The sequence below is a fragment of the Bos mutus genome, chromosome 9 (genome assembly GCF_027580195.1).
Source record: "Bos mutus isolate GX-2022 chromosome 9, NWIPB_WYAK_1.1, whole genome shotgun sequence".
Lineage (NCBI taxonomy): Eukaryota > Metazoa > Chordata > Mammalia > Artiodactyla > Bovidae > Bos > Bos mutus.
The window spans coordinates 88,846,465-88,865,780 of record NC_091625.1 but is presented as its reverse complement, the minus strand read 5'-3'; the positions used below and the strand labels follow the sequence as shown (position 1 = coordinate 88,865,780).

At 39.3% G+C, this 19,316-nt stretch overlaps 1 protein-coding gene across 1 annotated transcript in view; it reads left to right on the top strand.

The window, feature by feature from the left end:
• The window catches only part of SYNE1 (spectrin repeat containing nuclear envelope protein 1), a 501,407-nt gene that overhangs the window by 429,751 nt on the left and 52,340 nt on the right, over positions 1-19,316 (top strand). The window contains 1 exon segment of the mRNA XM_070376885.1: positions 1,016-1,182. Within this exon segment, the coding sequence (XP_070232986.1) occupies positions 1,016-1,182 (167 nt within the window).

Below are 19,316 nucleotides of genomic sequence, written 5' to 3'. Positions count from 1 at the left end.
ATACCCATATCCTTATAATACCTGTGTTTGTATATTATTTTCATGAGAAAATATTTGCTGCCTGCCTAACAGAAGCTTAAACCAAAAATGAAAAAGTTGATTCTAAATTTTGGATGCTGTCACTATGGCAAGAAACTCAGAGGACCATTGGTCCAGAGGCTGGGGGGGAGGGAAGAGGGGACAGATAGGGGTCAAGAGGAGATGGCCTTTATCATCCCTTTAATCATACTGTTCAGTGGTCTATCTCAGAGACCTTACTGTAGACCGTACTGAGAGCCTGTCCTTCTTACCTAAAACAGTCTTTCGGAGGAGCTCCTATAGAAACTGGGTAAATGAGGGAGATTTGAGGCCCACTGATCCTCTAAGACTAAAGGTCATTATTCTTGAGACTTATGTCAATGATTTATGGGTTGTAAAATCAGCATTTTACACTGTATAGAAGATAGCTCCTTAAAATGAAAGTAGTAATCTTTTAAAACATTCTGCCAAGTAACAATTGACATTCACACACACGGGCACACACACATATATATTTAGATATACATACATGCAGACACATCTTATAAGCCTCTTGGCAGTTAACTTGTAGGAGGATTGATTCTAAATAGAACATGTGGTTGGTGATTACAGCAGTAAGGTATAACTTCCCAGCATTGAAATTCTTCAAGTTTTGTCTTTTGTTTCTATGTATATACTTATATTTTTTTAATGCCTATTTTAAGTAAAAAGAAAGCCTCCCCCTGCCCCTTAAGAACATCTATTCCCTTTAAAAAGATCTATATAAAAATTCAATCTGGACTTTGCCTATGTACTGAAAATCTGGACTTTGCCTAAATACTGAAAATAGCAGGTACCATTAATTCCTGTGTACTAGGACTCATATTCACATAGTGTTCCCTATGCCCAAACTATTTCCAAGCCGTAGAAAACTGTAATTACCCTGTTTCTAGTAGAGCTAGGCTGAATACATCAAGAACATGCTTTCTGACCTCTGTGATTGCTATTTATTACACAGGATTATCAAGAGGAAATTGCAATTGCCCAAGAGAACAAAATACAGCTCCAGCAAATGGGAGAACGGCTGGCTCGAGCCAGCCATGAAAGCAAAGCGTCTGAGATTGAGTACAAGCTTGGCAAGATCAATGACCGGTGGCAGCACCTTCTGGACCTCATGGCAGCCAGGTAAAAAGGACCCCTGTCAACAGGACACATGTGCAGAATCTCAGCACATTCAGGCCACCTTCCATTGCAGCTGCAAGTCATCTGATAAATCTCTGCGTTCCTCATCCCACCACCTTAGTTCATGCTTGTCTCATAAATGTCACTTTCATTAACTTTAAAATTCCCCTTCTTGCTCATAAATTCAGTGGTGTTTTCATTTCACTAAAAGAGAGAAAGTCATATCCAAACAAAATCTGTCCCTGAGGGAAGAGTCTTTATTCTGAGGCTTCATAGTACTCAACTTCCTATAAGAAAGAGAGTGAAACTGCTGACAAGTATCTGTGGAGGGTGTGTTTGTCTGAAGTGGCAAAAAATATATATACATATATGTATTATATTGTATTATATTATACATACAGTGTGTATTTATATATTATATGTATTTATAAAATATATAAAATTATATTCCTACAATATTTCTTCTTAGTAAGATGTGGGAATGAAGCTAATTATTGTCACTTGCTTAGGTGTAAAAATAACCTGCTGCATTACTGTATTTTGTACTTAGCTTTAGTGATATCTGTAAGTGTCTGCTTCATGTCTGAGAGGAATATTACATCAGTTTTTGTTGTGGAAATGTTACTGAAAGGACGAGGTGGGGTACAGCTGCTCACTGCTCAAAAGGCAATAAACAGGCCAGGTTGGTGAAGAGGAAAGTTTGCTTTATTTCAGATGCCGCCAACTTGGGGAGAGGGGTGGACATCTGTCCAAAGGCCAACTCCCCCCACCACCACCACACACACACGTACACACACACACAGCAACCGGGGGGCAAGAGCTTTTATAGACAGAAGGAGGGGGCTACATGCAGAAACAGCACAGTCAGCTCTGACAGTCATCTTCAGATTGGTCATCGGTGGTCTGACCAGTGTCATTTTGATTGTTTTAGGTACAGTTAATCTTCAGTTCCAAGGTCCATTTGTTCCCATTTCTTTGTGGCCAGTTCTCAGAATTGTGACAACTCATGTTCTGGGTACAGTCTGGTCATCATGTAGTTAACTTTTCCACCTGGTGTTTTGGTATCTATAAGACAGCTCACAGGATATGGCTCAGAATATTATCTATAGCCCTTGAGAAAGGACTAAAGGTCCTTGACTATGCTTAATGACCACATTATTATTATTTAGTCTCCTCTGAGTGTTTTCCTTTGTTTCTATATTTCTTACTTCTCTGATTAAACTTATTCTTTGACTAAGGTTTTCCAAAGACGAAGGCAGGCAGAGGACATGGGTGGGAGGTGGGGGGTGGAAGGACCATAGGGTTCTGCTCCATTTCAGAAGGCAGAGTTCCGCTGCTGCTGCTAAGTCATTTCAGTCGTGTCCGCCTCTGTGCAACCCCATAGACGGCAGCCCACCAGGCTCCCCCATCCCTGGGATTCTCCAGGCAAGAACACTGGAGTGGGTTGCCATTTCCTTCTCCAATGCATGAAAAGTGAAAGTGAAGTCGCTCAGTCATGTCCGACTCTTTGTGACCCCATGGACTGCAGCCTACCAGGTTCCTCCGTCCATGGGATTTTCCAGGCAACCTCTTGAGTGGGGTGCCATTGCCTTCTCTAGAAGGCAGAGTGAGAGAAATATAAAAGTCCAAAAGAAAAAAAAAATCTGAGAAACTTTACTAGCAGTATAAAAATCTGATATGCCTGAATGAACTATTATGTTACTTGACATAAGGGTTATTTGTAAAGGGAAAAGCTGGATAGATGCTTGATTTGAAGTAAACTTTGCTTCGTGTGGGACTATAGCCTCCATGAGGGCAGGCGTCTTTGTCCGTTCTGTTCACTGGCTGTCACTAGCACCAAAAACAGTGCCTGAACACAGTTTGGACTCAGTAAATATTTGCAGGAATGTATGAATGAATATTTGAATGGACAGTCTTCTTTATAGCAGTTAGGAAAGTTAGAATGTCACAAATGCTTCTGATTCACAGTTGTTTTGGAGCCATCCCACAATACACTTTATAAAAAATCTGGATTATTTTCCCTAGCCATGAAGGTAGATGTGAAATAGTGCCTTTTGAATACTGTGCACCCGTAAAGACTGCATATGGGCATGACAATTCCATATGTTGATTTTGAAAACATTTAGTTTAGGCTTTTTTCTATAAGGGAGTTCTCAAAAAGCGTCTAATTTATGAAGCAAATGAGGCTATAGTTTTAGTAATAATATAATAAAAAGGGAACAAGCGTTAACCAGGTTTTAAAATGTTAGACAGTAGGACTCTAATAGCTAACACTGAACCTTTAGCTTGTCCCAGTGACCATGCTACAGGCTTCGTGTGCATCTTCTTGTGTGTTTACAGCATCCTTTGATATGGGTATTATTGTTATACCCATTTTCCAGGTGTGGAATGCTGAGGCTCAGGCTTGCTCCTGGTCGTGCACATACTGAGTGGCAGAGTCTGCATTCTTTGACTCTGCAGCCCATGCCCTGCACAGTTCTGCCTGCCAAGTTTGTGACTTCTTTGTCCCTGTTCCAGAGAATGCAATTAAAAGGAAATTAGGTTGTTATTTATTTCTACAGGCTTTCCTGGTGCCTTAGTGATAAAGAACCCACCTGCCAATGTAGGAGACGTGAGTTCAATCCCTGGGTCAGGAAGATCCCTTGAAGAAGAAGTGGCAATCCACCCCAGTATTCTTGCCTGGGAAATCCCATGGACAGAGGAGCTTGACAGGCTACAGTCCACGGGGTCTCAAGAGTCAGACTGATTTAGTGGCTGAACAATGACAACAATTTATTTCTATAACCGAACTTCCCAGTTCTATTTGTAAAGGACTGATAGTGACCGTGAGAGATTTCAGGGATACAAAGACAGAGGCCCCTTTCTTCAAGTGGGCAAATAGACATACAAAGAAATCAAGTAAAATGACTCACTAAATGCCCTGATAAAAGTATATAAAGAGATGGAAACTTAACGGTTCAGCTTAAACTACTTGAAATATTTAGGCATATTTTAGCCTCACTTCTCAGGCACTGATAACCAAACCTTGTTTCAGAGGGAAGATCTGAAGCCTTTGTGCTAAAAAATACCCTTCTTTGGGAAGCCACCTACTTGGTAAACATCCCTGGATTTTTTTTTGGTCGGATTATGACTCAAAGATTGATTTGCATTGCCATGTAATCCAGTTAAAGTAGTCAATATTCTTTTCCAATTTTTAGTGCTTCAATGCTGTGGAATATGGGGCTGCATGAAATCAAAAATTTTTTTAATATAATTTAATCACAAGCAATTAGTTTAGTGTATGCCCAGCTGTTAGCCAACATTGTTTAAAATGAGCTAGGTGTTTACTCCTCAAAGTCATGCTTATTTATAACTTTTCTGTCTAGTTTTTGTTTGTTCATTTTTGTTTTGGGGGGTATTTTTGGCCATGTGATATGGCCTGTGGGATCTTAGTTCCCCTACCGGGAATTGAACCTTCACCCCTGCGTTAGAAGGGAAGAGTCTTAACCACTGGAGTGCTTAGAAGTCCTCTGTATAGTTTATTCAGTCAAGAATTTTTTAGATATTACTTAGTTTATTCTTCCAAAGACATATTAGTAAATTTGAATCAATTGAATACAGGGTATACGGGCTTCCTAGGTGGCCCAGTAAAGTATCCGCCTGTGATGCAGGAGACTCAAGAGACGTGGGTTCAATCCCTGGGTTGGGAAGATCCCCTAGGGTAGGAAATGGCAACCCACTCCAGTATTCTTGCCTGGAGAACCTCATGGACAGAGGAGCCTGGTGGGCTGCAGTCCATGGGGTTGCTAAGAGTCGGGCATGACTGATACACAGATGTAATACATATTGTCCATTTCTAATTGTCTCTTTCCAACACGGATGGTATGACATACTGACTGTTGGTTTGTCCTGAGGTTTAATGCCACGCTGAATTCATAGTTCTTGGAGTATCTCCTAAATGGCTCTCAGCCATCACATTTGCTTTCTTTCCATTGTTTGGTTTACTGGCATTTCGCTAGTGCACAGGCTAGATGCCCATCTCCCACACCCATCTTCAACCGTGACCTGCCAGTTGAAATACTAAGTTTCTAGGATTCAGTCTCATTCTGTCCGCCTCCCTCTTCCAAAAAAATTTTTTAACATTGATTCATTAAAGCAGAACATAACTTGTCTTTTGATATTTTTATGTTGTTTTGGTGCTTTTTGGGGAATAGAGAAGTTGTTATTGAAGATGATCATATTTTCAGGTGAACAGCTTTCCAGCTAACAGGAAATGGGGGGAAGAAAAGAAAGAAAGAAGATTCATAGATAATAACCTGTTATGTACGAATAGAATCCATAACTTTGAGTCAGCTTCCTATTACTAATTGATTAGCTAGCTTAGACCACTCTAAGTGCACAGTAGATGTGTTTTGCATTGAATTTTTCAACTGTTACCAAGCATTGTCAGCTTTTTAGATAACAAAAATTTTGCAGTTATTTTTAGGGCTCAATGGATAAGGTTCCAGTATGCTTTCTAGTCCTACTCAGTCCAACGTAACAGTGACTGGCTTACATGCTATTTAATGGCTATTTAAATGAGCTGAAATGGAATACAATTCATTTAGAATTTAATTTTAATTATGATCAGTTGCACAGGAACATTTCCAGTGCTCAGAAACCACACGAGGATAGTGGCTACCTTACTGGATACTGCAGACACAGAACATTTTCATCATCCTAGAAAGCTCTGTTGGTCAGTGCTAGCCTAGACAAAAGCATTTCTGAGCTTTCACCTTTAATTAAGAGTCAACATAATTAACAGTCATCAGTGTAACTGATAATTTCTGTAACACTGTCTTCAAGGAGTCTAGCTCTCATTTCTGAACCCTATGCAAAATCCCAAATGGCAGTTTTCCAGAGCCTGGACTGACAGAAAACATCCTGTAGCCTTAGTTGTTCAGAGCTTCTAATAAATAGAAAATGCTTTATTCAGTGTTTCCCATCTTGGTGTCTAGGAAGGTCAGATTCAAGTTGTTTACTCTGTTGTGATGACCTTTCTTTTTTTAGTTAACTGGACTCTCTAATAGAAAGATATTCTTCTTTCCCCACCAAACCTAAAATACTCATTACCAAAACAAAGCACACATTAGTTATGTGTTACTTTAATAATGACATTGTTAGTCCCCCAACTCTTTGAGATCCTATGGACAGTTGCCCTCCAGGCTCCTCTGTCCATGGGATTTCTCAGGCAAGAATACTGGAGTGGCTTGCCATTTCCTATCTGAGGGGATCTTTCCAAGCTAGGGATCAAACCCAGGTCTCCTGCATTGCAGGCGGATTCTTTACCATCCGAGTTACCAGGGAATCCAGTAAAGTTATTATTTTAATAATAGCTTTATTGAGATATAATTCACATACCATACAACTTATCTGTCAAAAGTATTCAATTCAGTGATTTTTTTTCACAGAACTCTGCATTTTCCATCATTGTTGTTGCTCAGTCACTAAGTTGTGTCCAACTCTTTGTGACCCCATGAACTGCAACACACCCGACAGTCCTTCTCTATCTCCGAGTTTGTTCAAATTCACATCCTTTGAGTCGGTGATGCCATCCAACCATCTCATCCTCTGTTGCTCGCTTCTCCTTTTGCCATCAATCTTTCCCAACATCAAGGTCTTTTCCAATGAATTGGCTCTTCGAATCAGGTAGCCAAAGGATTGAAGCTTCAACATCAGTCCTCCCAGTGAATATTCAGGGTTGATTTCATTTAGGATTGATTGGTTTGATTTCCTTGCTGTCGAAGGGACTCTCAAGAGTCTTCTCCAGCACCAAAGTTCCTAAGCATTAAATTCTTCAGCACTCAGCCTTCTTTACTGTCCAACTCTCACATATGTACATCACTACTGAAAAAAATCATAGACTATATGGACCTTTGTTGGCAAAGTAATGTCTCTGCTTTTTAATAGGAAATCTAGGTTTGTCATAGCTTTCCTTCCAAGGAGAAAGTGTCTTTTAATTTCATGCCTGTAGTCACCACCAGCAGTGATTTTAGAGCCCAAGAAAATAAAATCTCTCAGTAGTTCCATCTTTTCCCTTTCTATTTGCCATGAAGTGATGAAACAAGGTGCCATTATCTTAGTTCTTTGAATGATGAGTTTTAAGCCATCTTTTTCACTTCCTCATTCACCCTCAACAAGAGTCTCTTGAGTTCCTTTTCACTTTCTGCCACTAGAGTGGTATCATCTGCATATCTGAGGTTGTTGATATTTCTCCTGGCAATCTTAATTCCATTTTGTGATTCATCCAGCCTAGCATTTCACATGATGTACTCTGCACATAAGTTAAATAAACAGGACAGCAATATACAGCCTTGTCGTACTCCTCTCCCAATTTTGAACCAGTCCATTGTTCCATGTCCAGTTTTAACTGTTGCTTTTTGACCTGCATACAGATTTCTCAGGAGACAGGTGAGGTGGTCTGGTATTCCCATCTCTTTAAGAATTTTCCACAGTTTGTTATGATCCACACCATTAAAGGCTTTAATGTAGTCGATGAAGCAGAAGTAAATGTTTTTCTAGAATTCCCCTGATTTCTCTATGATCCAGCAGATGTTGGCAATTTGACCTCTGTTTCCTCTGCCTTTTCTAAACCCAGCTTGTACATCTGGAAGTTCTCAGTTCACATAATGCTGAAGCCCAGCTTGAAGGATTTTGAGCATAAGCTTACTAGCATGTAAAATGAGCACAATTGTTCGGTAGTTGGAACATTCTTTGGCACTGCCATTCTTTGAGATTAGAATGCAGACTGACCTTTTCCAGTCCTGTGGCCACTCATTCCTGAGTTTTCCAAATTTTCTTACATGTCAAATGCAGCATTTTTACAGCATTCTATTTTAGAAGTTTAAGTAGCGCAGCTGGAATTCCATCACCTCCACTAGCCTTGTTTGTAGTGATGCTTCCTAAGGCCCACTTGACTTCAGACTCCAGGATGTCTGGCTCTAGGTGAGTGACCACACCTTCATGGTTATCTGGGTCATTAAGATCATTTTTGTAAATTTCTTCTGTGTATTCTTACCACCTCTTCTTAAGCTCTTTTGTTTTTGTTAGGTCCATACTGTTTCTGTCCTTTATTGTGCCCATCCGTGCATGAAATGTTCCCTTGATATCTCCAATTTTCTAGAAGAGATCGCTAGTTTCCTTTTCTATTGTTTTCCTCTATTTCTTTGCACTGTTCATTTAAGAAGACCTTCTTATCTCTCCTTGCTGTTCTCTAGGACTCTGCATTCAGTTGGGTATATCTTTCCCTTTCTCCCTTACCTTTTGCTTCTCTTCTTTTTCAGCTATTTGTAAGGCCTCCACTTTGCTTTGCATTTCTTTTTCTTTGCAGTCATTTTGGTCACCTCCTTTACAATGTCATGAACCTCTGTCCATAGTTCTTCAGGCACTCTTTCTATCAGATCTCATCCCTTGAATCTATTTGTTGCCTCCACTGTATAATCATAAGGAATTTGATTTAGGTCATACCTGAATCACGTAGTGGTTTTTCCTACTTTCTTCAATTTAAGCCTGAATTTTACAATAAGGAGCTGAGCCACAGTCAGCTCCGGGTCTTGTTCTTGCTGACTATATAGAATTTCTCCATCTTTAACTGCAAAGAATATAGTCAGTCTCATTTTGGTATTGACCATCTGGTGATGTCCATGTGTAGAGACATCTCTTGTATTATTGGAAGAGGATGTTTGCTATGACCAATGTGTTCTCTTGACAAAACTCTTTGCCCTGCTTCATTTTGTACTCCAAGACCAAACTTGCCTGTTACTCCAGGTATCTTTGACTTCCTACTTTTGCATTCCAATCCCCTATGAAGAAAACGATGTTGTTTTTGGTGTCATTCTAGAAGGTCTTGTAGGTCTTCATAGAACCAGTCAACTTAAGCTTCTTCAGCATTTGTGTTTGGGGTACAGACTTGGATTACTTGTGGTACTGAATGATTTGCCTTGGAACCAAACTAAAATCGTTCTGTTGTTTTTGAGATTGCACCCAAGCACTGAATTTTGCACTCTTTTGTTGACTACGAGGGCCACATCATTTTTTCTAGGTGATTCCTGCCCATAGCAGAGAAGGCAATGGCACCCCACTCCAGTACTTTTGCCTGGAAAATTCCATGGACAGAGGAGCCTGGTAGGCTGCAGTCCATGGGGTCGCGACAAGTCGGACACGGCTGAGCGACTTCACTTTCACTTTTCACTTTCCTGCATTGGAGAAGGAAATGGCAACCTACTCCAGTGTTCTTGCCTGGAGAATCCCAGGGATGGGGGAACCTGGTGCGCTGCCCGTCTATGGGGTCGCACAGAGCTGGACACGACTAAACGACTTAGCAGCAGCAGCAGCTTGCCCATAGTAATAGATGTAATGGTCATCTGAATTAAATTCGCCTGTTCCCATCCATTTTAGTTTACTGATTCCTAAGATGTCGATGTTCACTCTTGCCATCTCCTGCTTGATCATGTCCACTTTATCATAATTCATGGATCTCAAAAACAGGAAAAACAAATACAATTTTTAAAAACTATGGTATGCCCCCTGTATACAAAAGTGTATGAAGTATTAATAGTTCCTCTGCATATTGCTACATGGCAGAAGCTGGCAAACTCTCTCAGGACTGGATTACTAAATGACTAATATTCAAGGCTTTGTGTGCTAAACAGCCTCTGACAAAGCCCTCTGCCAATAAATCCCAAAAGCAGCCTTAGGCAGTGTGTAGAGAAACACAGTAGATTTCAGTAACATCTTATTACCAAAGCAGGTAGCCAGGCATAGTTTCCAGACACCCCTCTGGGGATATAAAGATGAAGAAGAAAATGATTCCCCAAACATAAGAGTGATAAAGCAAGGATACAGGGCTCCTCACCTGAGAGCCTCCCCTCTTCTGTTTCATCTTCCTGCTCTCTCTCTCTCTGGACCGGCCAGCTCCTAATTCTTCATGTTCTTCCTTTTCTCCAGATTAGATCAAGCCCTTCTTATCTAGGCTTTCTGTATACAGTCCGTAGCAGTTCCCTTGTTTATAATAAATATCCCATTTTGAAGATTATTGAAAGTTTCTTTCTTCTGTTGAAATGTCAGTGTATCAAACTTGATGACCACAGTAACCCCAGAACCTAATGTAGTTCTTTGCATATAGTAGTCCCTCCAGTATTTTGTTGAGCTTCTCAGCCTGAGACACAGCATGTGAAAAGTACCCTACATACAGATAGTAATATAGCAGAGCCTGGGCTTGGGGCTTCACTTGCCTGAATTATAAAATGTTTCTGCTTCACCTGCACTGTGATATTTGATGAATTACTCATCCTCTCAGTACTTCAATTATATGGTGTAAAAGGCTATCAGGAGGATTAAATGAGGTGGTACCTGTAAACCACTTAGCACAGTGAAGCGCTCAGTCAATAAATGTCATCTCTCATCCTAGAGGGAGTTTAGAGGGTCATGGAGAATAAGGAGGGCTTTGCAAAGTTGAAGCAGCTGCCCCCACTAGGGATTTCAGTCCAGTGGGAGCTCTGCCCAAACTAGAAGAAGAAGAAAAAGAAAAAATAATTCTTGGAATTTGTGGCTGGTATTACCTCATGGTGATCCATTCAGAAAAGTCAAGCCAGAATCAGAAATGCTTTGATGCAGCAAGCTCAGAAATGACACCATCCTAGTTGGTGGCTCAGAGGTTAAAGCATCTGCCTACAATGTGGGAGACCCGGGTTCGATCCCTGGGTCGGGAAGATCCCCTGGAGAAGGAGATGGCAACACACTCCAGTACCCTTGCCTGGAAAATCCCATGGACGGAGGAGCCTGGTAGGCTACAGTCCATGGGGTCGCAAAGAGTTGGACACGACTGAGCGACTTCACTTTCACTTAGCTTTAGTTCACCTTGCTCTGGCTGTGTGACCTAGGGCTTACTGTATAACCTCTCTGAGTCCCGGATTCCTCATTTTCAAAGTGTTCATTAAAAATAACTGCCACTTCTCCAGTGAGACAACACAGGGGAAAGGATCAGGTATACTATCATATACTATATGTGCCAATCTTATTCTTTTAGATCACTCCATAGTTTTATATAATGTGATTTATCTAATATTTTCCCTACGACGAAAATTTATATTATTGTCATTTTTTGCTACTACAATAACTGTGTCTGTAAAGCCTTGCCTTATATTTAGTTCATTGGAATAAATATATTGTGCTAAGAATAGTGAACATGGAAAAAAAATAACCCATGGAAAAACGCAAATATAGTAAAAGGGAATTAATCAGTTTTTTTTAATGTTGCTAGTAATCAAGAAAAAGCAAATTTACCTTCTATTATTGAATTACAACCAATATTTTCCATCTTGATGAAAATAATATATCAGTGAAGTGATTTTTTTATAAAGAATAAAAATATTATATCTTTAATAGCATTTTAAAAATAATTTTATTTTTAACGAAGTTTTCTGGATTTTTTTAAACATAAAAATTCAGGTTTGTTTCTTTATAGAGAAAATATATTACTATTTTTAAAGCAATCAACTCATATAACCAGAACCAAGTGCTTTGTTTTATATTAGTTAAAATTCATCATATTGGCCTTAAAAAAAAGCTTAGCAAATGTTTATTGCCCATTTATTTATTCATAAGTCATTTGTGCGTATGTACTTTAAAATCCTCAAAGGATTTAAAGCAGGCAGCATTGGTCACGTTTCTTTTTTTAATTATCAGTAATGAATCACTTGGGAGCTTATTTTCTTTAAAAGCTTAAATTATGAAGTTTATATAGAATCAGTGCAGAAAATTTAGAAATTCTTGCAATTCCAACCCCCCCCCAAGTTAACTGAAATTCCACAAAGCAAATGAACATATTTTTTTAATTACCTTAAAATGAACATGTTATTTTTGTCACTTTATATCATTATTTTTAAAAGGACAAAGTTTGAGGTAAGTGGAGAATAGTATTTCTTCATTCCTTTTCCTGCTCAAATTGTCTATTCAAAGGTGAAGACCATTCACTTTTCAGCAGAATTTCTTGCCCATCCCATCTTCCCAAACAACCCCTTAAACTCCTACTTACATCACTTAGCTGGCAAGCAAACTGAAGAAAAATAGAAGTTGCTCCTTTTTGCTACTACAGTTTGCTGTACTTGTGGCGGTTTTGCTTGTTTGTGTTTGGGTCATTTGTCTTTTCAAATATCTTTTCCAAATTAACAGACTGCCTGCTAGAAAAGGGGGAAGGTCCTTCCAGAATGGCGATGTGTCTGCAGCCAGTCTTATTTCTGCTCCCTTCTTTCTTTAGACCTGGAGCCTCCCCCTCCTTCCAGATTACCCTGAGCCTTTCCCCTTCTTACCCTCGTGGCCTACATTCCAGGAGATCAAGCCTGGCACATGTTAATGAATGTAGGTTTTATTTAGAAGCATGACCACTTGTCACTCACTGCTCAGTGTCATATTATCAGGCAGAGACTTACCAACATTTGTCTGGAGGGAGCATTTTCATACTTCCATACACAGACCAGGGAACCTTTCATCCCCGCGCAAGATTCAGCCTTTTGCTCTGCAAAGCTAACTTTTGCAAGTGGATACTTCATGGTGGTGGCGGAAGATTCTTGTGGCCCAAGGATGGCAGACGATGGCTGTGCGGATGCAGACCTCCCGGACTGTAACTGCAATGTCGCAAGGCAGGCACCTCCTTGAGTTTCTTCCCCTGGGCATAGCTTACTTGTTACGTGGGGGCGACAGGATGGATGCTGGCGTTTTAATCCATAATTGTTTTTGCCAGTGTGAAGTGGGGCTGACTGGTGTTAGGAGGTTGTTGGCCATGGACTCCCTAAGAGTTATTTGTTGGTTTTTCTTGTCCCTCTACTGGCCCGTGAAGCTAGGTGGAAAGGTTAATGGGCTTTGTCATGGCTCGGCATCCAGTTGTCTCTGGATTAGAATCGTCACATGAGGGGTATGGTTACAGTAGAGAGTCTGAGACACAGGAACGGGATTCAGAAAAAAGGTCCAGTGGAAAGAGCCTGTCAGTCCGTCATCTGTTATTTAAAGGACGGCTGCTGCTAAAACTAAAATTCAGTCATGGCCAGTTCACAGCTTTGTAACCAAAAGTGTTCCCTTTATGAAATAAAATAATCTCTCATGCTTCAGCAGCCTGGAGGGTTGTGTGTGTGAGAGAAAGTCGTTTGTCTTTAGGTATGTCAGTAGGTTTTGGTCACTGACTAGTATAAAGGTTTTCAAACATATGTGCAAATGGGGAAATGCGTGTCTAAAATGGTAATTTAGTGCATAATGTAGATATTTACCTAATGATTTTTATTCAGTTAGAATAACATTACATCAGGAATTTTCACTTTATTTTTCAACATTTTTTTGGTACCATAACATCCCCCATATAAACCCCTATTGATGAATAGAATTTATTAATGGTACTTTTGGTTCTGATATATTGAGCACATGAATTTTTTGTTGGTTTTGGTGTATGTATTTACTAAATTTGTCTGAAGGAAAGTAGTGAGGTATATATGAAATGTGTATGTATATATGCATATATGTGTGTAGTCATGTGGCAATATTAAGAAGCCGTACAACTGGAATTGGTATTACAACCCTTCTCAAGAAAGATCAAATACTCAGGAAGCACAGGAGACTCTGAAAGAGGAACCAGGTGCAGGGACTTACAGATAGACCAGGTTTGCTAAACTTACCCAGACAAATGACATCTGTAAACACTTATTTTGAATTATAATCCTGGATGCTACCAAAAAGAATGTTGCTCAAACTTCTTACAGTGATAGATAAATAAAACTATTGTTGATACTTTAGTCAAAGTTGCCTTTAAAGAAATAATGGGGAAAAAAAAAGTGGGACATTTCTCTGAAAAAAGAATGATCCCTGTCCCACCAATATCAACTTTAATAGCTCGAAGGTGATATATGGGGACTTTATCCCCCACCTCCTCTCAGCTCACATCAGCACCCCTTCCCCCCTCAACACTTGCACACACAATGTATTTTGCTCTTTGTGGTAAAGTGCACTTTTTTAAAAATGGGAAGGGAGACCCACTTAAGCGTTCACCCTCCCTGACTATACTAAGATTTACACATTCATTTGAAAGAGGAACTTGTCCTTAATGGACTATATGAACAAGCATTTCCATGTCACGATGCCCTTCACATACTGCACCAACTGCTCTGACTACTGGAACTCCTTCAATACTATACAGGATTACTGATCTGTAAATTATTTGGCTACTGTAGGTAATATCCGGTGGAACAGTGTTTATTCATAGCCTTTGTGTCTTGGATCATTTTTGTAAGTGAATTTTGAACCAAGAAAATCAATTAATTTTTGTCCTTAACAAATATATCATTAGCAAATGATCTAGAAGAAAATTTAAGTATACATTTAATGTCAAATAAAATATGTTAACAAAATAAAAATATTTTAGTTAGAATACCAATTATTAATGTTTGCTTGTTTGCTTAGTCACTCATTTGTGTCCAATTCTTTGTGACTGGTTAGACAGTAGCCCACCAGACTCCTCTGTCCATGGGAATTTTCAGGCAAGAATACTAGAATGGGTTGCCATTTCCTTCTCCAGGGGATCTTCCTGACTCAAAGATTGAACCTGTATCTCCTGTGTCTTCCTGCATTTCAGGCAGATTCTTTACCCTCTGAGCCATCAGGGAAAGTAGATATTTAAATAGAACCCAGCTTTGTGCAAGGTACTGAGCTTAGTATGGCAGCCAAAAATGGAAAGAGAACACTCAGAGTGGAAATTCACAGTTCTAGCTTTCCAGAGAATTTCCCATGGGAAGGAAGAACATGGGCATAAATAACAACAGAGAGTTTGAACAAGAGTAAGAAGGAAGCAGGCCCTGAGTGAGGTACTCTCGAAGCCTTTCAGTTCAGTTCAGTCACTCAGTCGTGTCCGACTCTTTGCCACCCCATGAATTGCAGCACGCCAGGCCTCCCTGTCCATCACCAACTCGAAGCCTTTAGCTCCACACAAAAGCCTGATGCTGTTGTAAGTTTATTGTAAAGCCCCATCCCAAAGCATGGTCAGCATTCACATCCTACCAGATCTGAAGACAGGAAGCTGGTCCAGTGGGAGAGGTTCCTGGGAGGACGTTCTTCACTGGGGTAAAACCAGGACAGACATCTCAGATCAATGAGCCACTCTTCAGTCCTATTCCAGTGGCTTTATTGGTTGTAGACTGTCCTTTCCATATGGGACACTGAGGCAGGATGGCCAAGGTCATGTTAAACCCCAAGCCTGTGCCATGATCATTGTTGGTAGGATATGCACCCTGAACTTTATACCCAGTAGCTTCTCTAACTGACCTTCAGGTGAATTTTGTCTGACGTACGAGAGAAATGTGAGTGGGTTGTGTGTAAAAGTCCTTGGAATTATTGTTCAAGGCTAATGTTTTCAAATGCTCTCAAGACAGGTACAAATTATACTTAGAAGGCTAATTAGAGAAAGTCTTATCTTGAATGGAATTATAAGTCATGAGAAATATATTGTAATGCAAGTTTTCTGTTCCCTATCAGTTGAATATATTGCAGAATATGAATATAATTTTTAAATACACATTTTTTTAAACAATGTAAGGTAACATGCCTTTACACACTGAAAATGTTATTCACACATAAGGGGTTTTATTATAATTAATGAAATATAGATACTATCAAGAACTGAGCATAGTGAAAATCCTTTTAAGCATTCTAAAGGAAAAGTGAAGGTGTCATGACTAGATTTTCATTTGCAAGAGAAACATTGATTTACAGAAAATGTTAACAGAAGTGATGATATCTATTCTAAGCAATTAAAAGTGAATAAAAATTCTCAACATAGTTTGGTTATGAGAGTTTCTTCAGAAAGGTGGCTCCTGACTAGAGAAGCCTATCAGATTTATCTGGAGAGTCATGGAAGCGAGGAGGTGGGGAGAGAGTTAGCTTTGGCCTGTGTGGCAGGAAAACACCCTAAGTGACCAATTCTAGCTTGAGAATCTCTTCTTTACCATCTGGGAGTAATACGATAGAGAGATTTGGTCATTCTGAGTGAGGGTTATCCATCTTTGAGAACATTCTGTTGCAGATACCTACCTGAAACATATCACATCCCTAGAGTTGTTGTTGTTGCTGTTCCTTTGTTCTGCTCGGCATGCGGCATCTTAGCTTCCCAACCAGAGATCGAACTTGTGGCCCCTACAGTAGAATCAAGAGAATCTTAACCACTGTACTGCCAGAGAAATCCCTATCACATCTCTAGAGTTTTAAAAGACATACTGCTCTTGACATTTTTTCCAAGCAGATACTTCTTTGGTTGAGCCAGATTGACACCTTGGAAATGAAAGTATTTTGCTTATGGGCCATTTGTTTCTATTATAAGCAGTGTCAGTAAGGTGACCACATTTCCTGAACAAAAAAGTCTACAATATATTTTTTAAAAAGCTTATGGTCTAAAAGCAAAATTGAATTTCAAATAAGGGCTGCATCAGAAATCATTGATCATGTGCTCCCCTTCCCCATCCCCTTTCTTTTCAGAGCATTCCATGTACATACATGCAGCCGTGTCAGCCCATCAACAGGGGCTCAATAATGGTTTTTTGCTGCTATTACTTGATATTAACAGAGTTAAAAAGTACTATCTGTGTTCCTCCCAAACTCCTGCTCACACTCTGCCCTCACTGGGAAATTCCTTTCAAAACTCATTTATCTATCCATGCCCTTTTCCCCTTAACCCTGCTCCTATGCATCCTTGCTCCATCATCTATATTCATGTATCATTTTCTGCCTTTTTCTTCTGTCTTTGGCTCTTATCTCATGAGTTCCTTTTTCTCTGCCTAAAAACATTCTAAAGTGATTCCAGGCCTTCAACTGCATTAAACAGAACAAAAAATCAAATTTTTTCTTTTAGCCAGAGAATTCTACCTGTTTTGTACCATATTTACTCAACTCCCCTGCCTGCTTTCTTAAAATGATTAACAATCCTCTTTTATCATAAGGTATTTCTGAAGCCAGATGCCGCCCGTGTTCTGGTTCCACGGTGCTTGCTAAACTACTCATCTGGGGCCAGCAGACCTCTTCTAAAGGCTCTTTTTAGGCCTCATCATGCTGTCCTGCTCTGCCTTTGACTAAGCAGACCTGTGGTTCCACAATTTAGCAACACCTCAGGCTTGCTTCTTAAAAATGGAAATTCCCTGGCCATATCTCCTGAGGTTCTAGCTCCATAGGACAGTGTTGGGGTCTAGGGAGCTGCACTTTCATGAGGGAAACCGGGTGAACTCTAATGAAGAGGGCCTTTAGATCATATCCTGACCAACAGTTTCTTTTTTTAATTTTTTTCTTTTTTTTTTTTTAATTTTAAGATAACTCTTAGTGACTCTAAAGTAATTTTGTAGCTAGTTTGTGTAACATAAAATTTGGAAACATGCAGACATATCCATTAAGCTGCACACTAATAAATATTTATCATCTTTTAAGATCACTTTACGTGGCACGCTGGGTTTCTAAACACCTGATAACCATGGCATGATACTGCTTTTTGTTTTTTAATTCTTCTTTTTTAATTAGTAAATTTACAATATTATGTTAGTTTCAAGTGTAAAGTGATTCACTTACATGTATATATGACACTACTTAAAAATTATTTCTAATTGAATGTACTTGATATACAACATTGTAATTCTAAGGTGTACAATGTGTTACTTTGATACATCGATAATTTATAAGGTGGCCGTTGTATTTGTCATATTTATCACAGTATGAAATTATAGTATGCTCTTGTTATTTATATTCATTTTACTATGCATTCAATCCATGTGGCTTATTACTGCTTGTGACAACTTTGTACCCTTAAGTACCATCAGTCTTATTCCCCAGTCCACAAGTTCTTTCTTGAAACTTTTCCTGCCTTTAGTTTTTTGCTACACTTACCTGCTTCACCTCCTTCCTTTCTAATTATTTTTTCTTTACCTATGATTCCTCCTCCTTTAACCTTTTAAAGTTCATTCTTCTTAGTCCATCCCCTTTCAGAATGAAACACATCCTTTCATTGAGCTTCAACTCTATGCCACAGTATGTAAATCAGTGCAATACATTCTGTTGTCTTTTCTGAACCTAAGAATTATTATTTCCAGACTCATCATATCCTAAACTTTGTGCCCCATTAATCCCTAGAGCTTGCTCCTCATCATGTATCCTCTGAGGTACCAGCATCCATCTAATCATTCAATTGGAAAAGACATCATTTCTAGCTCTTTCTGTCTCACATCATGAGGATTTGTGAATTTAGCAATCCAGTCCTTGCCTCTAACCCCCGCTGTTTGAAAGTAGGCTTTTGACGTAAACCACTTCAATTACTTTATTTACTTCCTAAACGGACTCTTCCGACAGCCTTGCCTCAAACTTCTGCACTCAAAATCAGAACTGATCTTAACAGTCCACAAATAGATCTTGGAAAAAGTTCTTATTAATCTTTAAAACTACAGACAAATTCATTATCATGTCACCATGGGAGTCTTATAATCTTACTCTCATCCACCCATCAGTCTTGTATCTTAGCACATCTCATCTCTTTTCCTTTTCTTTCCCCGTTCTTTCACCCCTAATCTCCTGGGTGCTGTGACACTCTTCGCCTTCAGAATCTCAAACTTTTCTTCTTTATGTTTCGGAAGCCAGAAGCATTCTGCTTGGCTTGTATCTGCCTCTCAAGATGCAGCTCACATATCATTTCTTCATTTTCTCTTTTTCATCAAAGTCTAAGCTCCTCAATGGCAAGGATGAAACTTTAATTGTCAGTGTTTATATAGCACTATACATGTTTGTAGGAGGAATAAAGAAATGAACAAGTGGTGAATGAATGAATAATTACTGAACATGGCAAGACAGAATTGATCACTCCTTATGTATTAGCCAGAAACCTGGTTCGTTTCTTTTGTTTAATTCTTACCATATTGTTATATTTCATTGCTTCCATGCCAGATTTCTGATCAGATTGTACATTACATTAAGAAAATAATCAAATCATTTATTTTGTCTTTCTGGCACCTTACTTCTAAAGTGTTCACATGTTATTGTTAGAGAAATGGCAATCTTAAAGAAATGAGTTTTTACTCCTTCCTGGAAAGAATGGGAAAACAGCATTTTGTTATGGT